This window comes from Capra hircus, chromosome 26, assembly GCF_001704415.2.
Source record: "Capra hircus breed San Clemente chromosome 26, ASM170441v1, whole genome shotgun sequence".
In the NCBI taxonomy this organism is placed as follows: Eukaryota; Metazoa; Chordata; class Mammalia; order Artiodactyla; family Bovidae; genus Capra; species Capra hircus.
The window spans coordinates 17,628,482-17,652,926 of record NC_030833.1 but is presented as its reverse complement, the minus strand read 5'-3'; the positions used below and the strand labels follow the sequence as shown (position 1 = coordinate 17,652,926).

Sequence of the window (24,445 nt, the reverse complement as noted above, 5' to 3'; positions counted from 1 at the left end):
CACAAGTTTATGTATCTTTGAGAATTTATCAGATGGTACACTTAGGATTTGTACATTTTGTTGTAAGTTTTGCCTCAAAGAAAGGAAAACGGAGGTCTGAAAAAATGAAGCACTCGAGTTAAATTCTTTCAGCTTTTCTCTGTGTTTGAAAATTTTCATAAGATGTTGAAAAGTCTCAGGAGATGAAACCAGAGTATCTTTTTTTTTCCAGTAGAATGCGTTAGTTTTTTGGTTTATGAAGCAGAGGCATGTAGTAGAGCTGGAAGTGGTTCAGATCCAAGATCCTGGACTTACTGGCTGTGGGTGTTGGGATCTTACTTAATGATGTGTGCCTCAGTTTCCTCTGCAATAATCAAAATCACAGTTGTAGGGATATGTGAGTTTGGATGGATAGATGAGGTCAGTGCTTGCCACATGTTAAACTTTAAATGTGTTAATTACTAACCAAGCACAATTGAAATACACATTTAATTTTAAAACGTGTTTTTCTTGATGCTGCTTTACATTTTCAAATGTCACCTTTTAAAATATAATTGAGATGAGTTCAATACCAGTTTTGATAGAGGCATGATGAAGGCGAGTGGGTAAGAGGAAAGTTAGGGAATGGATGGATGATGTGATAGAGAAGTGAAAAGGACTAATTTTTGTGCATTTTAACAACCAGATCACCATGTACTTGATAAGCCTTTTTTTAAAGCTTTTTTTTAAGTATTTATGTTGCACGTTTCCTTTTTTATTTTACATACTAAAACCACTCAGTTTTTTAATATATAATAAGTTCACACATAGTATATAAATAAAGCACATGTTTTCTATATGTTCTATTGGAAATAGATATATTATATAAAACCTGTATTAATTTCTGTAGATTGACCTAGAAGCTGAGACGGTGAGCACTGTGGCTGGCATTGGAATTCAAGGTACAGATAAAGAAGGTGGAGCTAAAGGAGATGAACAGCCCATTAGTTCCCCTTGGGATGTAGTTTTTGGAAGGTCAGGTATGTAAACTTGATATTAAATAAGTAAATTTTGCTCAGTTAAAGTAAGATTTTTAAAATATTATAGGAACATTCATTTGGATTAATCGTTACTAGTTATTTTATGCTTTTATATCCATGACTTGGGATTTGTTAATTGTATAAAAGCAAAGCTACCAATAACATATAGAAGGTAGGATAACTATATCATTATATATAACATGTGACATTACATGCGTGTTTTATATACGAGATAGATTATGTATTTCTCTAATGTTAAAGAATTTCATCTTAGTGGCAGTTTTCAGTTAAGATAGTTCTGAATATTCTTAAATTGGAAGGATTATAGTTTCAAAATTTCAAAAGGTTATTCATGCAGTGTCCTTTTTATTTACTGCCATGTGAAAAACAAATCAAGAAATGACTGGGGATTTTTTTAGATTATTAAAATTTTAATTTATAAATTATAGCTTATTTAGAGTAGTTTAAAAAAATAATAATACTTTTATATAATGGAATATTACTCAATCATAGAAAAGAATGAAATCTTGCCAACATGGATGGACCTAGAAGGTGTTATACTACGTGAAGTATATCAGAGAAAGACAAATACTGTCCAATTTCACCCATAATCAGAATTTATATTGTTTAAAAATAGGGTGTACTTTACCAGATGCTTTACTATGTTGGATTCATTTAGTAGAGTACTTACATATTTTTCTAGGCTAAAAATTTTTCAGTCCTACTTTATGGCATGGAATTTCTGGTTGTTTATCTCATATTGAGAGTGTACCCAAATTGCTTTCCAAGGAAAATATTGACTCTGTTGACAAGTACTCTCTCAGCTTCCAACTGGAGTGATGTGCTGAGGCTTATATCTTTATTAGGCTCAGTTTTTAGAAAGGAAATGAGTGCTACCTTAGCTCAATAGATTATTAAAAGCGTGCGTGCGTGCCAAGTTGTTTCAGTCATGTCCAACTCTGTACGACCCTATGGAGTACAGCCTGCCAGGCTCCTCTGTCCGTGGGATTCTCCAGGCAAGAATACTAGTGAGGTTTGCCGTGCCCTCCTCTAGGAGATCTTCCTGACCAAGGGATCAAACCCACATCTCTTGCATCCCCTCCACTGGCAGGCAGTTTCTTTACCTCTGGTGCCACCTGGGAAGCACCATTAAAAGCATGTGGCTCTGCATTTAATTTAACTTAAAGAGATGGGAATACCAAACCACCTTACCTGTCTCCTGAGAAATACGTATGCAGGTCAAGAAGCAAGTTAGAACTGGACATGGAACAGCAGACTGGTTCCAAATTGAGAAAGGAGTATGTCAAGGCTGTATATTATCACCCTGCTTATTTAACGTATATGCAGAGGACATCATGCGAAATGCCCAACTGGAATCAAGATTGCCAGGAGAAACATTAATAACCTCAGATACGCAGATGGCACTACCCTTATGGCAGGAAACAAAGAACTAAAGAGCCTACTAATGATGAAAGTGGTGAAAGAGGAGAGTGAAAAAGTTGGCTTAAAACTCAACATTCAAAAAACTAAGATCATGGCATCCAGTCCAATCACTTCAGGGCAAATAGATGGGGAAACAATGAAAACAGTGAGAGACTTTATATTTTGGGGCTCCAAAATCACTGCTGATGGTGACTGCAGCCATGAAATTCAAAGACGCTTGCTCCTTGGAAGAGAAGCTATGACCAAGCATATTAAAAAGCAGAGATATTACTTTGCCAGCAAAGGTCCATCTAGTCAAAGCTGTGGTTTTTCCAGTAGTCAGGTATGGATGTGAGAGTTGGACTGTAAAGAAAACTGAGCACCGAAAAATTGATGCTTTTGAACTGTGGTGTTGGTGAAAACTCTTGAGAGTCCCTTGGACTACAAGGAGATCCAGCCAGTGCATCCTAAAGGAAATCAGTCCTGAATATTTGTTCGAAGGACTGGTGCTGAAGCTGAAGCTCCAATCCTTTGGCCACTTGATGTGAAGAACTGACTAATTGGAAAAGACCCTGATGCTGGGAAAGATCAAAGGCAGAAGGAGGAGATGACAGAGGATGAGATGGTTGGATAGCGTCACTGACTCGATAGACATGAGTTTGAGCAAGCTCTGGGGGCTGATGATGGACAGGGAAGTCTGGTGTGCTGCGGTCCATGGGGTCGCAAAGAGTCAGACACAATTGAGCGACCGAACTGAACTGAACTTAAAGCGACTTCTCTTCCAGATAATTGGCAAGAGAAATAATCTTGAATTTAAATAACCTTAAATAAGCTTAGCACCTTTCAAATGCTAAGAGTAAATGGTTTTCAAATACTGTAGGAATGTCCTGTAATCACAACGGCTACAAGAGTTTTCATTTTTTTTTAATCACAAGAGTTTTTAACCTTGACTTAATATACCCAAGGCATTTGTGGTTAGACTTTGTGAAGTACTTAAATTTCCCAGAAATTCTACTTAAGGTTTAGGGGGAATTGGTCAGATTCTCATCAGAGTTTCAAAGTGGTATGTTACCCAAAATCATTTTTAGAACCACTGCTTTAAATCACTCTGAAATATAATCCTGGATTAATGTATTTTGTCAGGGTATGGGGAAATTGGATCATAGACTACTTCCTCTCCTTACAATTGTTTTTGCTATTGGCATCATATCATTCATTTAAAAATATTTTAACATATCAATGTATCTTACATTCATTTTTATTTATATGTTTCATATTTATATTTCATCAAAACACAGTCCTATGGGACTGTTAACTGTTTTTACTGTAAGGGCTTGCTGCTAATTTTAGTTACTGTCTTAACCTCTCTGAATATCTACTAGAGAATTTCTTTTCTGTGTTACAGATAATTATACTTTTTTCTCAGTATCAAGTTTATTTTTAAGCTCTTGGATAATTTAAATATCTTAACTGATTGTGTTTGCATTGTTATATTGATTTCTAGGAAACTTATGTTTGTCTTTAGCAAAGTATAATGGAAACATGACATTCATATTTTAATATTAGTATGGCTACATCTTTTTTTTCTTCTCTCTTTACCTATTGCTTCAGTTTTATTATTTTAAATTTATTTATCTCACTAGGGTTTATTTCTTTGTGAACTACCTAATACTTTGTGAAATAAAAGTGGAAGTGAATAAATCCAGTAGAATCCTTTATTGAAGTGATTGGTTATGATAAGTGATCCATAGAGAAAAAAATTGTTAAATCTGAGAATCATAAAACTAAAAATGCTTTAAGAACTATAAATATACATTGTGTCCTCTGACAGTCTTATGCCCACTCAAAATGTATTATTTTGGTTTCCTTAAACCATGATGTGAGTTTTTTAAACACCTGCAAAATAAACTGAGGGCTGAAATTTTTAAAAGCTATTCTTTCCAGTTATCTTTCCACATCTAGTTCACTAATAATTTGACTTAGCTACTTGCCTTTATTGAGTCTTTCCAAAGTTTTCAGAGAAATAGCTTCCCTTTTGCATTCATGTTGAATTGATTCATATATATTTAAGTTATATAATTGTAGAACTGGTTTAAGCAGATGTGGGATTAAATGCAATTTGACAGGGATTGTGGTTAAGAAAAATTGTTTTTGTAAACACTTAAATTCTTTAATACTTTAAAAATTATATAGAATATTTCTGAATTTTTACCATAGTTAGGAATATGAAAGAGGATGGAATTATCAGAAGGAAAACATGAAAAATAGGTTGTATTTATTGTAATATCTTCATATATTAAGCTGTTGTGCAGTACAAACAAGAGCCCACAGCTATACCTAGTAGCATGGATGAGTATTAGGAAATCTGTTGAGCAGAAAAATGTTCAGTTTTTGTAGAATGTTCAGTAGCAAGCAAGACTAATTACACAATGAGAGAGCCATTCAAACATGGTAATTTTTAAAAGCTGAAGAATATAATAAAAAAACATTTTTAGACTGGTAGAGAGGAGGAGGATATATTCATAAAGGGTTACAGGAGGTTTTCAAATAATACTGCCTTTTGCTGAGCTGGTGGTATGCACATGGATATTTACTTACTGTTTAAACTTTATAATGAACACTTATCTATTCATATGCATTTTTAAAGAAAATCTTAAAAGGAAATAAAATAGGTCAGAGAATGGAAAATAAAAGATAAATACACAGTTGAATATATATTCCCCTAAGAGACTCAGGTAGTGAACAACATACTTAAAGAAGACATTAAGGAAAGGGATTTGAAATACCTCTGATTATTTTAAATATATATGTAATATGTAAATGTGTGTGTTTGTATTTTAAATAGTACCTGAATATTTAACCCAATTATGCTGTTACAGTGATAAAAGCATGAAAATAATTAACATTTATGCCAAAGTTTTTTCATCTTTATTTTTGATTATCACTCTAAATATGGTCAGAACTTTGTCATCCACTAAAAATAATTAAAAATAACTCCAATAAAATCATTTTTCAGCAGAAACATTGCCATGTTTCTAATGTGCATTTAAGTCTGTGCTGACTCTTACTCATACAAGACAATAACCCAAGAATTATTTTTTATCATAAAAAATTTTTTTTCAGTAACCCCTGCTAGTCCCTAAGTAATTCAGGCTTTGCCTGATTTAAAATCACTTAAGGAAAGATAGTTTGCCTGAATCCCATTAACCTTCCTTGGCCCTTTAATCAGCATTTCCCTAGAAAGAAATTTAGCTGTACTTATTTGACCTTTAATGATTGAAATCCAACTATTTAGTATGCTTGTCTGGTAATTTACAGCTTAGATAATATGCTTCTCTGACTTCCATTAATATGCTCTAAAATAACATTTATCTTCTAATCAGGTGAAACAATTGTTTTTTGAGGAATAAATCTTATATAATATGACTAGAGTGTTTTTATTTTAATAAAATAAAACAGTTGTGTTTTTGTATCTGAATATTATCACATTGACTTGGTGTTTACAAAGCACAAGCTCACTTCTGCAGTTCCTTCATTCTGATCGGAACACTAATAATCTGGATTGGCCTCACTGCTATGTGCTGCTGTGTTAGTCACTCAGTCCTGTCCAGCTCTCTGTGACCTGAATTTTTACCATAGTTAGGAATATGAAAGAGGATGGAATTATCAGGCTCCTCTGTCAGTAGAATTCTACAGGCAAGAATACTGACTGCTGCTGCTGCTAAGTCGCTTCAGTCGTGTCCAACTCTGTGCGACCCCATGGACGGCAGCCCACCAGGCTCCCCCGTCCCTGGGATTCTCCAGGCAAGAACACTGGAGTGGGTTGCCATTTCCTTCTCCAATGCATGAAAGTGAAAAGTGAAAGTGAAGTCACTCAGTTGTGTCCGACTCTTTGCGACCCCAGGGACCACAGCCTACCAGGCTCCTCTGTCCACGGGATTTTCCAGGCAAGAGTACTGGAGTGGGGTGCCATTGCCTTCTCTAAGAATACTGGAGTGTGTAGACATTCCCATATCCCGGGGATCTTCCCAATCCAGTTATTGAAGCTGGGTCTTCTGCATTACAGACAGATTCTTTACCATCTGAGCCACCAGGGAGTTGAACTCACTAAGATATTATTTTTCCAGGTTTAGCTGTGTGAATACCAACAAATTATTTAACCCCTTTGAATTTCATTTTTATAAAATAGAGATGATAATAACAAGACTTGCTAATGTTGTCAAATTAAATGAAAGAATCCGTGTAAAGGGCTTATTATTAGCTCAGTGCCTTAAAATAGGAGGTGTTCTGAATAGTTATCCTTTTCACCACCACACCCCCCATCATTATCCTCATCAGTTGGTGTGTAGAATCATCAACTCCCGAATCGCAATCTGACACAGCCTCTGCTTCTGCACTGTTTTTCATACCCCCAGCTTCTAATGGAAATAAGTACACAGAAACCAAGAACAAACAGAGGCTCACACTAATATTACTTTGAAGCTTTGGCCTCTTACAGTCAACCCGAGTTGAACTAGACTGGCCTGTTTGGAGAACTTGGACACCTGATTTGATCTTTTACTCGTGCATAAACCAGACAGTTCTTTGGCCAAGTTAGAGAGGCTTTAAACTCATGTCATCTTCTAATGATTACAGTTTTATTTCTAATCTTTATGCTTTTTGCTGCTTTTTCTTACTTGTATGAATTAGGACCTTCATATGATGCTAAATAAGTGTTGATAGCAGATCTCCTTGTCTCATTTCTATTCTCAGAGTGATATCTTAGCTCGGGCTGCCATAACAAAATGCCACAGACTGGGTGGCTTAAACAACAGAATTTTATTTTATCACAGTACTGGAGGCTAGAAGTCCAAGGTCAAGGTGCCAGCATGATTGGTTTCTGGTGAGAGCTCTCTTCTGGCTTATAGAAGGTCACCTTTAAGCTTTGTCTTCACATGGCAGGGGTAAAATAAAATAAGAATATAATAATGAAGAGCTTTTGATCTAGTTTTAAAGTGATTAAGCAGAAACTGAGTCCCCAGAGCATATGGATGCCATTGTCACTTTTAATACAGTTTTTGTTTATAAAAGTATTTGACTATGAAAAATTAAATTGAAATAAACTATCGTCCTTTAGATTTCTATGATAGCAATTAACAGAGAAAGGAGCAACATGTTAAATAGAATTTTCTGTTGGATTGCCTGGCTTCAGATTCCAGTTCCTTCATTTACTAGCTCTGTGAGCCTGTCAAGTTACATGACCTCTCTGAGCCTCAGTTTCTTCTGTAAGGGGCCTGTAAAAATGACCTTCTCTAAAGGGCCTGTAAAAATGACCTAATAACACCACTGTCTTCTGGGGCTTTTGAGAAGATTTGGGTAATATTCTCTATAATGTGCTTGGCATACAGCACCACAATTTGTTGATCATCACCATAATTTTTGTTGCTGTGAAAGACACTTGAAAATAATACAGGTTAATGAAGAAAAATTTCTTCTGGACACAACTACTTAAAGAAAGTAAAAAGAAAATAATCTTACCAAGATATTTCTTTTAGCATAAGATATGTCTGACCAAATTATTTTAGTGAAAATATCTCAACTACATGTAAAAGTAGACTCAGAATTCAGTTTAAATTAAAATAATTAAATATTTTACCAATAGAATTAATTTTCAAAAATGGAGCCTTGTCACATTGTAATAAGTGATAATATCAGTCTTAAAAAACAATTCTTTGTTAATTTTAGAAAACAGGTATAATATATTATACTCTTAGCTTTATTACATGTCAACTATATCTTTTTGAGAAAGGTTCACAACAATTAAACAGTAGGTTTTTAAATAGCAGTAGTGATGTGAGTCTAAGCCTAAAAGCTAATATGTGGTGGAAATATACATTTCTTGAACTATTAAAAGGTACAGTTCTTCCATGAGAAATTGTTCAAAGAACTATTCCTGTATTCTTAAAGCATGTAATTTAGGTTCTTGACTGCCAGTGTTTCTTTGGAGCGCGTGCGTCAAGCCATTTCTTGTCACATAAAATAAGAAATCAAATGTTTAAAAACATTGTGCCCAGAGATGTAGAGGGACATTTTGCTATTGAGAATACTTTGGATTTCTATGAATGTATATTTTTATTTTTAAGTCTAAAGAAGTAAACCTTTCGCAAGGAAAATGGAAAAATTTCCAAAACGACTTAAAACATTGCAAATGTTTTTACTTCCTTCTATCAGATGATTTATAAACATACTGTTGTCTCCCTTAATTTAAATTTCTGAAACAACTGGGGGTGTTTGTTAATCAGATGCATATATGATAATAACTATTTCTTTTCATAAAGGTTCAGAGGTCCAAAGAGATAACATTCTGTGGATAGCCATGGCAGGGACTCATCAAATATGGGCACTCTTGTTGGACTGTGGCAGATTACCAAAGAAAAAGTAAGTGGTAACATCTCAGTTTGGGTAAACGTGGAGTTCACAGAATTCCTTTTGCGAAAGTCTCTGTCCTTGTAACACCCACTGTACTAGACAGGCTATGCGGGGCTATGCTGCCATAAGGAACAGCTCTGGTTCTTGGTGGCTTCAGACAAGGTTTGTTTGCAGGGGGAGCACTACTCTGCCACCCAAGCTGATGCAGCATCAGAAGCTTTGCCAGTTCTCCTGGCAGAGAGAGAGAGAGGTGGTGAGGTGTTCACTGGCTCTTAAAACTGTTCTTCAGAAGTGTCACTTCTACTTACATTTCATCAGCCCAAGTATGTCTTAGGACCACACCCAACCTTGAGTAGCTTAGGAAGAGCAGTTTCATCAAGCATTCACAAAGAGAACTGGAAACATCTTTTAACACATATTTCTAATATCCCTGATCAATTCAGATATTTGAAGACTGCATGGGAGAATGGTTAATAGCTCTGGTTTTGTTGTCAGGCCTGAAATTGAGCCTGGCTCTGCTACTTCTTATCCACATGACCTTAGGAGAGTCACTTTAACTTTCTAAGCCTTAGTTTTCCTTATTTATATCTACCTCATAGGTTTTGTTTTGAGAATTAATATGTATGAAAAGCTCAGCCTAGTGCCTGGCCTGTGCAGTGAATATAAGTAGCGTTGCTGCCACTGTCAGGGGTGTAAAGATGGAAAAGTAGTGTCTCTACAAAGTTTCTTGTATTTTTCCTGTAAAGCCTTTCCTCTTCCTCTGACACCCCAGCCTTTCTCTTCCCCTCCCCTCCTATGTCTCCCTTCTTCCCTCCCTCTCACCCTTCACCCCACCATCCTCCCCTCTTCTCTTAACTTCTGTATTTTTGTTTGCACTTATTTGTTTACAAAGCTGTTTTCTCCCAGTAGACTGCCTCTTTAAGGAAAGGACCCTTTCTCATTCACTTCTTGTCCCCTGCACCTAGCACAGTATCTGGTACATGACAGGAACTCAGTGAAGGTCTGTGGAAGTAAATGAATGAAATTCATAGACCATAAAGACTATCAAATCACTGTAGAAAGTAAGTGCCAGTCACTTCAGTTACCTTTATCAGAAGAGAGGATATCCAGAATATCAGATATTCTGAATTGGGTGTGTGTTGCTTTATAAGATGTTTAGCAGCATTTAATCATCCATTGAAAAATATTTTTTAAGCAAACAAGGCACTATGCTTTGCAGTAGGGATGAAATGGTATGGTCTCTTACATAAATCAGAGGAACATCCAATATAAATAAAATTTGAGGTATTAAAGGAAGGCTTCCTGGAAGAAGCTACTAACTAAGATCTCCTTTTTAGCTACTAACTGAACCTGACAGAGGGTAGGAAGGATTTCAGAAGAGTAGAGGTTTCCCAGGCAAGAAATGACCCTTGTGATATCAGTAGAAGCCAGATCCTTAGAATCTTTCTAAGAGATTTGAAAGTTATTCTACATGACATTATGGGAAGTTTTAAGCTGGGAAGTGATATCATAAGATTTGTGTTTTTGAAAGAACACTGGTAGCATTTGGAGTGTGGCAATACTACAGACAGGTTCAAGGAGGAGGCCACTGCTGTTATCCAGGCCAGAGCTGACAGAAGCTGAATAGTGAGGTGACCAACAACATAGATGAGGAAAAAAGCAGCAGCAGAGATGACCAGACTACCTTGTTCTCAATGATGACTGTTTTGGACCTAGACAGTCAAGAGTGGTCTAAATTTCACTAAGTAGAGTTGTCACTCATTCACAATAGATAAGTGTCCAGTCTGATCACACTGACTTGTATTACAATTTCAAGGATGCGTTATTTGTCACTGACCTTCAAGTGGTAATAACTCCTGAACTTTTAGAAGTTACTGTTTCTCCCCACTATTTCTAGCTTTTATTAAGAGAGCTCCTTTGTAAAATTGTTATAACTCCTTTGTTTGGCATATTTGTTATTACATATAAATAGGCCTTGAATAAATGGCTGTATTTATACATTTTCTATCCCTTTGCTTCCACTCCTTGTTCCCTACGTACGTTAGCATTGGGATGATATTAACCAGTAAGTGACTGATGGTTATTCTAGACTTTTTTTTGCATGTTTTACAGTATTAGAAAATGATACAGTCTCTCATTGTTTTGTATCCCAAGTTAGCTTCTTCCCTCCCCTCAATACAAGACACTAGCATGTCTTCCTTACAGTTCCTCTGACATAAACTTAGAAACCAAGGTATAAAACTTTCTCCATATTACAAATTATTACAAGTCATTACAATAGTCCTCTAAATAGAAATTTCCCTAGTATGCATAGGAAATGGATTTGTGCAATTGATTAAAGCAGCGAAATCATATTATTACTTTAAAATGAGCACCCATCTTTCACAAATGAGTCTTTTAATTCTTTTTGCTAGTCTCTTCTTATATCTTTTGTTGTTTAGTCACAAAGTCATATCCAACTCTTGCAACCCCGTAGACTATAGCCGCCCAGGATCCTCTGTCCATGGAATTTTCCAGGCAAGAATACTGGAATGGGTTGCCATTTCCTACTCCAGGGGCTCTTTCCAGCCCAAGGATTGAATCCACGTCTCCTGGTTGGCAGGTGGATTCTTTACCACTTAGCCACCAGGGAAGCCTGGTCTCTACTTATGTACAAGAAAATAAAACATTTTTAATGAAAATTTAAGCTCAGAACTATCAAGAGCTGGAAGAGATTACCTAGATCTTTTTAATCCCCTTTCAAAATCTAATATTGCATGAAACTAAGAAGAGACCAGGATGTAAAGGTGGGATCTAGCTGTACCTGCCTCTGATCATTTGGAGGAAAACTATCCCATCAGTGATGTGATCTTTATTCATGTATTTTTAACTTTGTCGGGGATCTCCTGTTTAATCATTGAGAATAGTTTCACTTTTGTGTATGTTTTAAAAAAAGAAAGATAGAAAGGTCCCTCTACAGTGGGTGAATAAGTTAATGATTAGAAAAACTACAATGAAAGCTTATTTGCACAATTTAACTAGGTCAAGATTAGCAGATTTTTTAAAAAAATATATAATGCTATCACCATTGGCTTCATTTACATTCATTTGTTTAGTAATTAAATTGGGTCAGTGTAACAGTGTTGACACTTCACCTGTGAATTTGTCCTCTTCAGTGAGATAAAAAAAGGAACCTGCCTTCGGTTTGCTGGAAGTGGAAATGAAGAGAATCGGAATAATGCATACCCTCACAAGGCAGGCTTTGCTCAGCCTTCAGGCCTGTCTCTGGCCGCAGAGGACCCCTGGAGCTGCCTGTTCGTGGCAGACAGCGAGAGCAGCACGGTGAGAGCCGTCTCGCTGAAAGACGGAGCAGTGAGACCCCTCGTGGGAGGAGAGAGAGACCCCACGGTAATGAAGAGCGCCTCTGCGCCGTGTGCCTGCTGAGCGAGCGTGCGATTTGCTGAATTGTGACGTTAGTAAGACATAAAAAAAAAAATGAAGTCGCTCAGTCGTGTCCGACTCTTTGCGACCCCGTGGACGGTAGCCCACCAGGTTCCTCCGCCCATGGGATTCTCCAGGCAAGAATACTGGAGTGGGTTGCCATTTCCTTCTCCGGGGGATCTTCCCGACCCAGAGATCGAACCCAGGTCTCCCACATTGCGGGCAGACCCTTTAACCTCTGAGCCACCAGGGAAGCCCTAGTAAGACATAGGAAGGAGAAAATTCTTGGACTTATCCCTGTTAAAATGGAAGTCAAACCAAAGGAAATGTGACTATAAAGAAGCACAAGTAACAAAACCACCTTTGAAAAGCTAACTGATCTGATTTGATTCTGTATGAATGTCACGGCTTCCGAGAGAAAGGAAGGATGAAACTGTGATTACTGAGCAAGGGGAAAAATGAAGAGTAGATATTTAGCAGGAGGGTGGAGAGAGCTCCAGGGTAGTAGACCTGAATCAGATGTGTCATTTTTGTGAATAAGATTCCTTAGAACCACAAATTAAAAATCAGGTTCAGAATTCTGTCATTTTTTTCTAGTTTCAGTCAAATGCCCAACCCTATTTATATGAAATCAGACTTTTCCCCCTTTAACTTAAGTAGCATGTACAGCCATCTGAATTTTCACTTTATACCCTAACAAAGTTCTGTGAAAAAATTTTAATACATACTGTTTCTTTTCTTTTCAAAAAAAAAAAAGAATTTATTTGCTTTTGGTGATGTTGATGGAGTAGGAATCAATGCGAGGCTTCAGCACCCACTTGGAGTAACTTGGGACAAGAAAAGGAATTTACTGTACGTGGCAGACTCTTACAATCACAAGGTGAGTCTTGACAGAATTACATAATACCCTGCTTTTCACTTGTGGTATTTAGAATGCTGAAAGATCTGTGAGCCTCCTACAACTGCCACTCTAAAATGTAGAGAGGAATAACAGTCTTTGACAACTGTACATAAGCCTTTCTGTTCCTTTTTTGGTCCTTTCTTTGCAGAAATGATGTGATAGTACTCTGAGCTGGGGAAAGGACTAAACAAATTCCCAATGACGATAGCCCAAAATTGGGAATTGCAAGCCACTAAAGCTGTTTAGTAAGATCTTCGGGAAATAAGGAGAAGGCAGGTAACAGGGAAATTAATATGTCAGTTAACAAATGAACATTTTTGAGCCTTTGCATAATTGCCATGCCTGTTAGCAGATAATTCGTTTTCATCAACGTTTCTGTTTTCTTTGTCTATTTTATTTTTACTATGCATTTTTAAAATAAAATCATTGGAACATAAATATTAGTATTTTGTGATCAGAAGCTTATGAATCTAATGTAATTGAAACACAGGAATCACAGCGTCTAACATAAGTAGCCAATCCTCAGCTGGTATTAGATATCCCTAAGAAGGAAGTCAGTTCAACTGTGTCTCATTGTGAGGGAAAAGAATAACATGAAATCATTTTTTTTCCAAAGATTTCTTCTAGAAGACAGGCTGTAACTAGGGATTTTATAGTGTTTAGTTCTCAGGATGAAATATCTCCCCTTAGACTAATTTGATTTGGCTGTTCAAGAAAATATTAAAGTGTCTGTTCTTTCTCTGATGTTTATTAAGAATACTCATAGCAATCAGGAATTCTCTGCCTTCCCTATTAATATGTTACTCTTCCATACCACAAATGTGAAACTGAGCTTCAGATAAATAAATTTTTGTTCTGTCCTTTTTAGATTAAAGTTGTGGATCCAAAAACAAAAAACTGTACAACATTAGCAGGAACTGGTAATGCAAGTAATATTGTTGGTTCCAGTTTTACCGACTCAACTTTTAATGAACCGGGAGGCTTGTGTATTGGAGAGAATGGTCAATTATTATATGTGGCAGACACCAATAACCATCAAATTAAAGTATTGGATTTAGAAACCAAAACAGTTTCCGTGGTAAGTAATCTTTAAGTTAAGGGGCATCATTTTAAGAAAGATTCTGAAATCCCTAGCAACAACTGTGGCGCTTTTGATTAGGCCAATGCTAGTGGTGAAAGTGAAGCATATAGACAGAGTAGCGAGTGGGCGCCTTTTCCAAGGATATCCTGTTATTTTTAAAGTAAAAATTCCATCTGTGCCAAGAGTGTTTGAGAAAAACACTAGAAGTTGGAGAGAATTTGATGAACTTTCAGAAAAGGAGAAAAAAAGACTCATCTGTTTTTAAATGTATGGGCATACTGATACACACAAACTATGTGGGTTGGATTAACAGAGTGTTTTTTGTTTTTTTAATTTTTAAACAATCCTCAGACTAATGTGTAATCTTTGTTTCCTATGGTGAATCCATTACCAAATAATCTTTAAAGAAAGGTCTAGAAGCCACATTTCTCAGGACTTAAAAATAAGATGAGAGGAAACTTAAATACATTCTAATTTTAAAGAAATGGACATGGTCTTTAATAAAATTTCAAGTTATCCCTTTCTATGTCACATTTGTCCAGAAAATGCAGGAGTTCTTTGTCTAAAATTCTAGGAATTTCCAAGATGTTTTAAAATAAAAACACAGATTGCCATCGTAACATAAGTTCGTTTCTCCTGACATAGATCTCTGATATGAGATGAATGATGTCTTATAGTTGGCAGTGAAAAGTATGAGGGTGTGTATTACATCCACTGTATTTAAATTGATAAAGTTTTATTTTAATTTCCTGCTATCTATAAACATATTGAACAATTAATTTCATTCCATTTCATTCATAAATGTTGATGGTCTTTTGGCCAGGATGAAGTTTTTTTTGAACCTACAAAATCATGAGGAAGTCTAAGTAAACGCATTCTGATTCGGAAGAAAATGGCAATCAAGTTTCCTTGACATTGAACCTCACTTTTGTACTGAAGTCTGAAAATAAGCTCTCTCAGTCTACAGTGCTGTAAAGTACCTGTGCTTTAGAAAACAGATTTTCTTGTTTTTAGTTCCCAGTCTTCAGATCTGAAAATGCTGTGGTGGATGGTCCATGTCTAGCAGAAAAACCAAAGACCTTACCCAAGCTACCCAAGTCTGCTCCAGGCATTAGACTCTCCCCCGTGGCTGCGTCTCCCGGACAGACTCTTCAGTTCAAGCTGAGATTAGACCTCCCGTCGGGAACAAAGCTAACTGAGGGAGCTTCCAGTTGCTGGTTTCTGTCAGCTGAAGGTATGACAATAATCTTTGCAAATGGAAATATTTCATGAATTCTTGTTGTTTGATCTAGAAATGTTTCTCATTTGTTATGTGATACTCTAACTGTATAGTTAGGCAGGATTTGAAGGGGGTCTTATAACACAAAAAGATCCAGATCTAACCCCACTTTAGCAGTTTTCTTTAGTCTTTGAGATGCTTTCTCTCTATTAAATAACTGTGTAACTCACCCAAAGTTAATCATAATTGCTGCCATTTACTCCTAGGCAGGTTCATCACATGAGGCAGACTGTTGTGGTCTTAGAATGATAGGTCTTTGGATATTAGAACTGAAAGGCATCCGAAGACACCCTCTGTTCTAAGCCTCTTATAAATGAGGAGGCTAGTGGCTGAAAGAGATAAAATTATTTGCTTAAGGGCATATATTTAATTAGGTCAAAAGATGGGATTTGAACCCAGCTCTGCTTGTTCTTAATTTAGTGTCTTAATTGCGTGTCCGTGCTTAGTCACTCAATCATGTTCGACTCTTTGCAGCCCCCTGGACTATAGCCGGCGAGGCTCCTTTGTCCATGGAATTTTCCAAGCAAGACTTTTGGAATGGGGTACCATTTTCTCCTCCAGGGAATCTTCCCAACCCAGGGATCAAACCTGCATCTCTTGTGTCTCCTGCATTGACAGGCAGATTTTTTACTGCTAGCGCCACTTGGGAAGCCCTTCCACTGTGCCACTCCATCTCAAGCTAGCTCTAGGCTTACTAGTGCTTGAAATGAACTTAATTTTCTAAAGACATATAAAATTCAAGGCCACCAGTTACACATTTGGATTTTACGGAAGTTTCCAAACGTGAATCTCTATTTCTGCACTTAACTCATCACTGTGTTGAGTTAACACATAGTGTTGTGGGCCAACAGCCTTCCATAGGCTCTACTTTGGTGGCTGTGTTCTGGCACATTACAGCATAGAGATCAAGGAGGGGAAGAGGGACCCTCCCAGGAGACTGAGAATGAATAAGCAAGCAAGTACAGGCAAAACTCAGAGAGGGTGGTTTTCTAGAGCAGGTGTTTTTAGGAGAGAGTGATCAGCTGTGTCAAGTGCTGTTGATGGATGAGCTAATATAAGGGCTGAGAATTGATCTTTGATTCAACATTATAGTTAATTTATATCCTCGACCAGAGCTATTTCAGAATGATGAAAGAGGTGCCTGATGAGAGCAGATTAAAAAAGAAGAAAGGAACTGGAGAAAGCAAATGTAGATGGCTCTTTGAGGAGTTTAGTTAGAAAGATAACAGGAAAGAGAGCAGTTGCTTGAAGGGGAAAGCAGAGTTGGGAGAGCAGTATGTGTGTTTGCTGTTATTGATGGCAAAGATCAGTAGAGAAAAGATGATGTGTGGTAGCCGTGAATATCCTTTAGGAAGATGCGAGAGACGACAGGCTCGAGTGCACAGGTGGAAAACTGGTCTTTGCCAGGGAAGTGGGCAGCATTTCCATGGTGAGGAGGGAAGGCTCCAGGTGTGACCCAGAGATCTGGATAGGAAGTTGTGGAGATGAATGCTTGCAGAAGTGTTTTTCTGTATGCTTGTTTTCTTAGTATTAATATGACCATCAGCTGAGAGTGAAAAGGGGATGGGGAGGTTTTGGAGGTTTGAAGAAAGAGGGTCTGAAGGCTGAAAGGGTAACCACCTGAGGGGAATACAGTATGACTGCTGAACGGCTGAAAGGCTGCATTTGAGGCTGGCTGTCATGAATTGAAAGTCAGTCTAGTCCACAAGGAAGTGGTTTTTCTCCAGCCAACGTTATGCACAAGGGAGCAGCTCTGTGACAACCTAGAGGGGTGGGGTGGGGGGCTTGGGAGGGAGGTTCAAGAGGGAGGAAATATGTGTTTACTTATGGCTGATTCACATTGCACAGCACAGACCAACACATTGTGAAGCAGTTGTCCTCCAATTAAAAATAAATTTAAAAAAAAGAAGTGTAGTTACTAAGTAGTTTAATCAGAAATTTTCTGAAGTCCTGATCCAGTATTAATTGTGATTACCACTATACCATTAAATCTCACATTCTAAAGAATTAGATTTCCCCCTTGAGTAGGATTTAAAAAATTTTTTTTATTCTTGGTTTTAACTGAAATAACTTGACAGATTCTAATTCAGTTCTTTGGTTGTTTTATTATCTTTCACTTTTCCAGATAGTTTCTTGTCAAATACTTTACAGCTTTCAATTGCTGTTCATTTTATTTCGGTAGTATCAAGACTTGACTCGTTCAGTTGCTCAGTCATGTCTGACTCTTTGTGACCTCGTGGACTACAGCACACCAGGCTTCTCTGTCCTTCACTGTCTCCCAGAGTTTGCTCAGATTCATGTCCATTGAGACCAGTTATTAAGCCTGAATCTGTGTTTTCTTCTCCAGAGATTCCCAAAGTAGCATTTGAGCCCCATTAACTTGCTTGCTACAAGAAAATGAATGCCAAAGCCATTGCTTAAAAGTATGCCATTCGAGTAGAAGAAAAAACATTTTTGGAGGAGGATGTGTAATTGAATACAAACGAATTACTGTGATTAGAATCCAGGCAGAGCCTTTGTCCTGTCTAATTTGTGATCTTTAGCCTAAGAACACTTCTTGTTTGAGCCTATTCTCAAAGTATTCAGTTACTGTCAATTATGTTAAGATTTGGGTGTGTATTTGAATCAGTGTGAACTTATTTCATGAATTTATAGGTAATCAGTATACTGCTTGTCTTATAGCAGCGCTTTCCAGCCTCTCTAACTGAGTAAGCCATAATTCCAAAGTGAAATAGTTGTCGTCCATAATTGAATCCTGACTTCTTGTCTCTAGTGATCTTCCTCTGTCCGAGCCTCCCACGCTCTTGCACATGTTCTCACTCAGGTTTCGGTTTCCTGGCCTACTCCGCCTCCCTCATGCCCTCTCACACACTTTTCTTTTGTACATTACCCAGATCCAGGCTATGTGCCTTCTTACCTTGGTACATTCTCAGGGCAGCAGCTATTGTCCTGCAACTGCCCGCTTGGAATCCATGCAAGAGAGCAGAGAGCTCGTGGTAGGCTAGCCAGAAGAAATTGTGTGCTGGCTCTGGAGGGACCGACTGAGCTTGTGAGAAGATCACCAGCGTCCACTCCCTGCAGAGGAGGGTTCTAAGCCGTGCAACACTAGCGGATGTTTGGAGCTAGCTTTGTGGGCAGAAGAGAGCTCAGACCCTGGCCATTCATTCATTCCTCAGTAAGTTTAGAGCAAGTCCTCGACTGCCAGTTCAGCTGTTCTACCTAGGTCCATTAGTCTGAAAGCATTGCATCACTGGGAGATCATGTTAATTTAATTCTCTCTGTGAAATTAAACATTATTTTTAAGTAGGATATTGGTAAATTAACATGCTTATTTTAACTCTGCTTTGTCAGTTACACAAGTTAATGATATTAATATTGAGTAATTAGAATACAAAATATAGGTAGTGTTAAAGGAAAATGAAATAATCTATAGAGAAAATTCTTAGTTATCTTGACACTTATCCAAGGCATTGGTTCTGTTTTTATTGTATTGTTATGCATTACTTGCCAACTCATGTCCAACTCTTTGTGACCCTATGGACTGCAGCCTGCCAGGCCTCTCTGTCCATGGGATTTCCCAAGCAATGGAAAATGGGTTGCCATTTCCTTCTTCAGGGGATCTTCCTCACCCAAGCATCAAACCCGCATCTCCTGCATTGCAGGCAGATTCTTTACCACTGAGCCACCAGGGAAACGATTTTTTTTTTTTTTTTTTTTTTTGGTATAGGGACAAACTTTCAAGCAAGAATCCTAATAATTTAAGTCTTTGAGTATATTATTTTATAGGATACATTTGTAAACTTGTGATTAAAGGACACTTCTTCTTGGCCTGTTATTTAGAGACCGTAACACTGATTTTTAACTAAATTTTGGTGGGTCTGATCTTAAAGCTGCCAGCATTTATGGGAAGGTTTTAAGCCAATAAATTAATAAATAAATGGCAGTATAGAAGCCCCAAGGGCATATTGTGCTTCACAAATCCTTCATGTGAAGTATCTGAAAATTGTCTACAGAAACACTTTAAAATAGCATAATTTATTATTTTCCTGTTTTCCTTTAAAATATAAGAAGTTCCCTTACTAATCTGCTGTATAACAAAATCAAACATATTCCTCAGTCCAGAAATAAGCAAAGAAGGCCAGAGACTTTAAAAAGAATTATGTTTGAAAGCTCTGCATTTAACCCTTTAGAGTCTCACCTTTCACAGTTTCCTTACTCTTTTTCCTTAATTTTTCAATCAACAGAATATTAGAAGCAGTAAACTAAAGGAGAGATGAAGAGGACAGGTAGAGACAGGTGCTGTAGTCTGTTGACTCATCCTGAGGTCAAAAAAGAAAGAGAAGCTAAAAACCAGACATAGAGCTCCATCACTGCTCAGTAGATGGTCCAGTTGTTGTGCAGATTGCCCTGAGTTGTTGGTAGGTCGTTAGATTTTGTTCAGTGTATTCTATTTCAGATGGCTGGAAAGCATGCCCCGCATTTCCCAAACACTGGCTCTTAGTAGCTAAGCCCCTCTAACGCTGTCAGCCTAGGTATGTGCTTCCTCAGGGTGACACACACTTTCCTTTGGAGAGAAGGCACTGGGCGAATGAAGACGTTTTAAAAACTTTAATACTAGAAGACAGATTTCTAGTGATTTTTAGATGTTTGTTGTATAGATGATCTATATATTTAAGTCTCAGAGGAGTCTTATGTATTAAAATGAAGTAAACAAAGATTTGTCTTTTACAGTGAGTCCATTGGAATAATGTATGCAGTGTTACTTGTTTCTGAAAAAAATAAATTTTTTTTATTACCTTTGGATAATCAATAATTCATCACTGTTTTTAATGGAAAGTCACTGCAGAGTTGTACATACGTTTATATTCCCTAGCTTGTTTTGTAGTTTGCATATTATATTTCTAGATACTTTTATCTGGTAAAAATTAACTATTTTCTGAAGTGTCTTATGTTTATTTCTAGGACTTATTAATAGGTTTCATTTCTACATTTTAATTTTACCACATTTTAAATCTATAACCATACTTGTAATATTCATCTTGATTTCAATAAAAATTAATTTATGTTTGCAGTGTTCAAAGAAAGAATTTTAATTTGATATCAAGATGACTAAATTAGGGACTTCTTATATCTTGTGTTCCTCACACAGAGCACAATGCCTGGCATTTAGAGGCTTTCAGTAAATATTGTTGGAGAAGGCAATGGCACCCCACTCCAGTACTCTTGCCTGGAAAATCCCATGGACGGAGGAGCCGGGTAGGCTGCAGTCCATGGGGTCGCGAAGAGTCGGACACGACTGAATGACTTCACTTTCACTTTTCACCTTCATGCCTTGGAGAAGGAAATGGCAACCCACTCCAGTGTCCTTGCTTGGAGAATCCCAGGGATGGGGGAGCCTGGGGGTTGCCGTCTATGGGGTCACACAGAGTCGGACACGACTGAAGTGACTTGGCAGCAGCAGCAGTAAATATTGTTAATTGAGTAAATCTAGTGTTTGTAAAGTTTGTCTGATTTCCTACTCAATTTCTTATGCAGTCTTAATAATTCATCTCTTTATTTTCTAGGCAATGAATGGCTTCTTCAAGGACAGATACCATCTGGAGAGATAGAGAGCATTTCCAATCAACCAACAATCTCACTGCAGATTCCTGGAGATTGTTTATCACTTGAGGCCATTCTGTCTATCAGCGTGTTTCTCTATTACTGTAGCGCAGACAGTAGTGCCTGTATGATGAAGGGAATTTTGTTCAGTCAGCCTTTGCAAATAACTGATACACAGCAAGACTGCATACCTCCGGTAGAACTCAAGTATATATTTTAGCAAGCTGGCTAGCAACACAGTGCCACCTCTTCTTGATCCTCACGTCACTGTAATTTATGAAAAGAAACTTTATTTCTGCCTCTGGGTACCTAGAAACCCATTGTTCAGTTCTAGCAACTGATACTAAAATAAACTATGCTCCTTATTTAATTATTTATTATAGACAAATTCCTTCATTCTGGCTGTGTACCAGCAAAGTCACTGTCCATGATTTGAACCATGATTCTGTAATCTCTGCTGTTATTTGGCACAACACTTAAGTCCATGTTATAGGAAAGAATATTATCATGAGATAATTTTCAGTGAATACTGATAACAATAATGATACCAAATATTTTAACTAACTTTTACCTTTTATGAAGCAGCACACCTGAATGTATAAATTTCTCAGTAACTTTAAATAGAGCTTAAGATCCATGTGTTGGTATAAGGACACCTGCCATTCGAGGTGTAAGGTCTGTTTTAGATCAAGAAAAAAAATGTCTTCATCACAGTAGTGGCTTAAAGAGCATGTGGGTGGTAAAAATATTCCTTGTTCTCTTCTGTGATTTTCTCATTTGAGATATATTTATGGTTATAAATTATTTGCTATTTTAGCATACCATTATTAATGGTATGTTAAATATTCTGTATATTTCTATATACAGAAAATATATCTCTATATTTCTGAAAGTTAGAGTCTCTAAGGACATATCCTTTTAAAATTTTTCTGAATGAACAGTTTTAGTAATGAATGAACAGTCTTTAGTAATGAATGAACAGTCTTTAGTAATGAATGACTCCTTAGAAATATTAGGACTTTCAAAGAGAACGGAACTTCAGAACACATTACTGCATGTGACACCACTTAATGGTAAAGAATTAATTGTTACAGCTAAGTCCGATGCAAATGGGTATGTATGTTGTATTAGAAATTTACATTTCAGTTGAAGCATTAAATGCAGATTTGCCCGGTTTGGGGGTTTTTTGGTTTACATATTGAGAATTTAAATTATCATTATTGTAATTTTTAAAAAATAGCTGTTAAGCCTTCAAAGTGAAAATTTCAATATGAAGCACTTTTATGCTTTCATTATGTAAAGTATATCTTAATATATTACTTTACAATATTAGGGTTGAAACATACAGTGACTTGATGATCCTGTGTTTGGTGTATTTTTTCTAACTTTAAAAGAAATAGTCACCAGAAGATATTGGAAAGGTTTTTCTTTTCAGTGATGCTTTCTCTTTATAACTATTTTAAAAGACTCTGCTTGTTTTTACTAAAACTGATTCCACATGTTTGTGGTTTAATCAGCTTACAAGATTTTAAAAACAACAGGTGAATCATACTTATTCAGTAAATATTTATAGACACCTTGTCGCTTAAAAACCAGTGCTCAGTTTGAATTGTAATTTTTTAAGCATAATCATCTGCTCATATCTTTATATTCTTTTGAAATATAGTTTTGAACATACTATTTCAGATTACCTAAATATGAAGTAAGGGAATGCATAGATCATGACTATTTAATTTGTAGTCTCCTAAAGCTATTTTTAAAGAGAAGAATAAATGTAAAGTTAAAAGAAATTCTGTTTAAAATTATATATATATATAAGTACCTCATAAACCTTTTCTCTCCATAAAAAAAATGTTCTGTAATAAAAGAATATAATATTGATATTCTCTTTTATGGAGAATAGGCCATAGTCATTTTTAAAATCTCATTTTATTACTATACTTCTCATTTCCAGCTGGACAGAATAAAAATAGTTTGGCTTACTTTTTTCCTATTTAAGGACATAAACAATTTCACTCTGTGAAGAAAATATATACACTTTTAACTTGCTAATTCAGGAATGCTTGATAATTATTTTTTCAGTATTGTGCATGAACTTACACACAGTATATATTTTCATGTACATTAAAATCCAAAAATATTTCTAGAATATATTAATGTTCATTTTGTCTGTATAGAGTTTTCTGTTAGTATTAAGCTTAAGCTCTTCTTGATTTTTAACTACAGTTCTATTGAATATTCTTATTCTTACCCAGCCAGTAATCTACATTGTTTTTCAGATATAAAATATTATGTATACAGATTACATGATTTTTTTGTAAATCATGCTAAGCAATATAAATAGGTTCTTAGAATTTAGGACTAACATAATAAACCTCTTACATAAGAGGAAGCACTAGAAAGTTCATTTTTAAAAACTTTTGTGATTCCTGACTCTGTTTTTAAATTTATGGCATGAAGAAAAGCAAAAGTTATGTTCAGTGATAGTTTGAAAAGCAGTTTTAGTGTTAGTCACCATAATCAAAATGCCAGTAACATGGCATTACATACACTTAGACACAATACCTGGAATATTTGCCCTAAATTATTCTGCTTCTTTGTCACTTTTTTTTTTCCCACCATTCTTTATATCACTTCACAAATGGTAAAATTTTCTTTTCTGAATTTATAGTCAGGATTGATATCTCTGAAAAGAATTTTGGTTATCTTGGAAATGCTCAAGCAAATATTTAACCTGTCCACAAGGGAAAACTTTACAGTTTAATCACCCATAAGTGTAATTTTGGCAAAGTTCAATGACTAAGCAACTTTCTCCTAAACTATTGTAATAATATATTTACCTATAGTATTTTGGTATTATCAGGCCTGCAGAAAGCTATAAATCTTACTACAGCCCCCCAAAATCTTAGTATATGTCGATGAATGTATGTGTGTATATACTTAAACAGATACAAAGATCAACTAAATTTCTCACATGGCCAGTATACTCTGGAGATAGTACCACTGAGATAAGTTGCTCTCTACTTGCTTTTTCATAGTTGGAAAATTTGGGAAGACATTAACAATACATATCTCTGTAATAAAGTAATTTTCTACTTGCCCAACATTTAGTATTAGTTTATATCTGCCGATTAGAAACAGTCTAACCATTATATTTGACATAAGAACAGTCATCAAAAACTAAATTTCTTAACTCATGAATTGCATGAAAATATATGCAGAGGGACTATGTCATATGGTGGACTAGGAATCGTGGAGTTGTGAATATTTTCTACTTTTTCTTTTTTTTTAATTGTGGAGTTGTGAATATTATCTACTTTTTCTGTTTTTCTTTT

General features: G+C 36.3%; 1 protein-coding gene across 1 annotated transcript in view; it reads left to right on the top strand.

The window, feature by feature from the left end:
- Window positions 1-24,216, top strand: part of NHLRC2 (NHL repeat containing 2) — a 55,497-nt gene extending 31,281 nt beyond the window's left edge. The window contains exons 5-11 of the mRNA XM_005698501.3: window positions 869-998; window positions 8,738-8,837; window positions 11,984-12,215; window positions 13,006-13,128; window positions 14,018-14,227; window positions 15,245-15,464; window positions 21,074-24,216. Of these exons, the coding sequence (XP_005698558.2) occupies window positions 869-998; window positions 8,738-8,837; window positions 11,984-12,215; window positions 13,006-13,128; window positions 14,018-14,227; window positions 15,245-15,464; window positions 21,074-21,330 (1,272 nt within the window). The 3' untranslated portion in view covers window positions 21,331-24,216. The remainder of the gene's footprint in view (window positions 1-868; window positions 999-8,737; window positions 8,838-11,983; window positions 12,216-13,005; window positions 13,129-14,017; window positions 14,228-15,244; window positions 15,465-21,073) is intronic.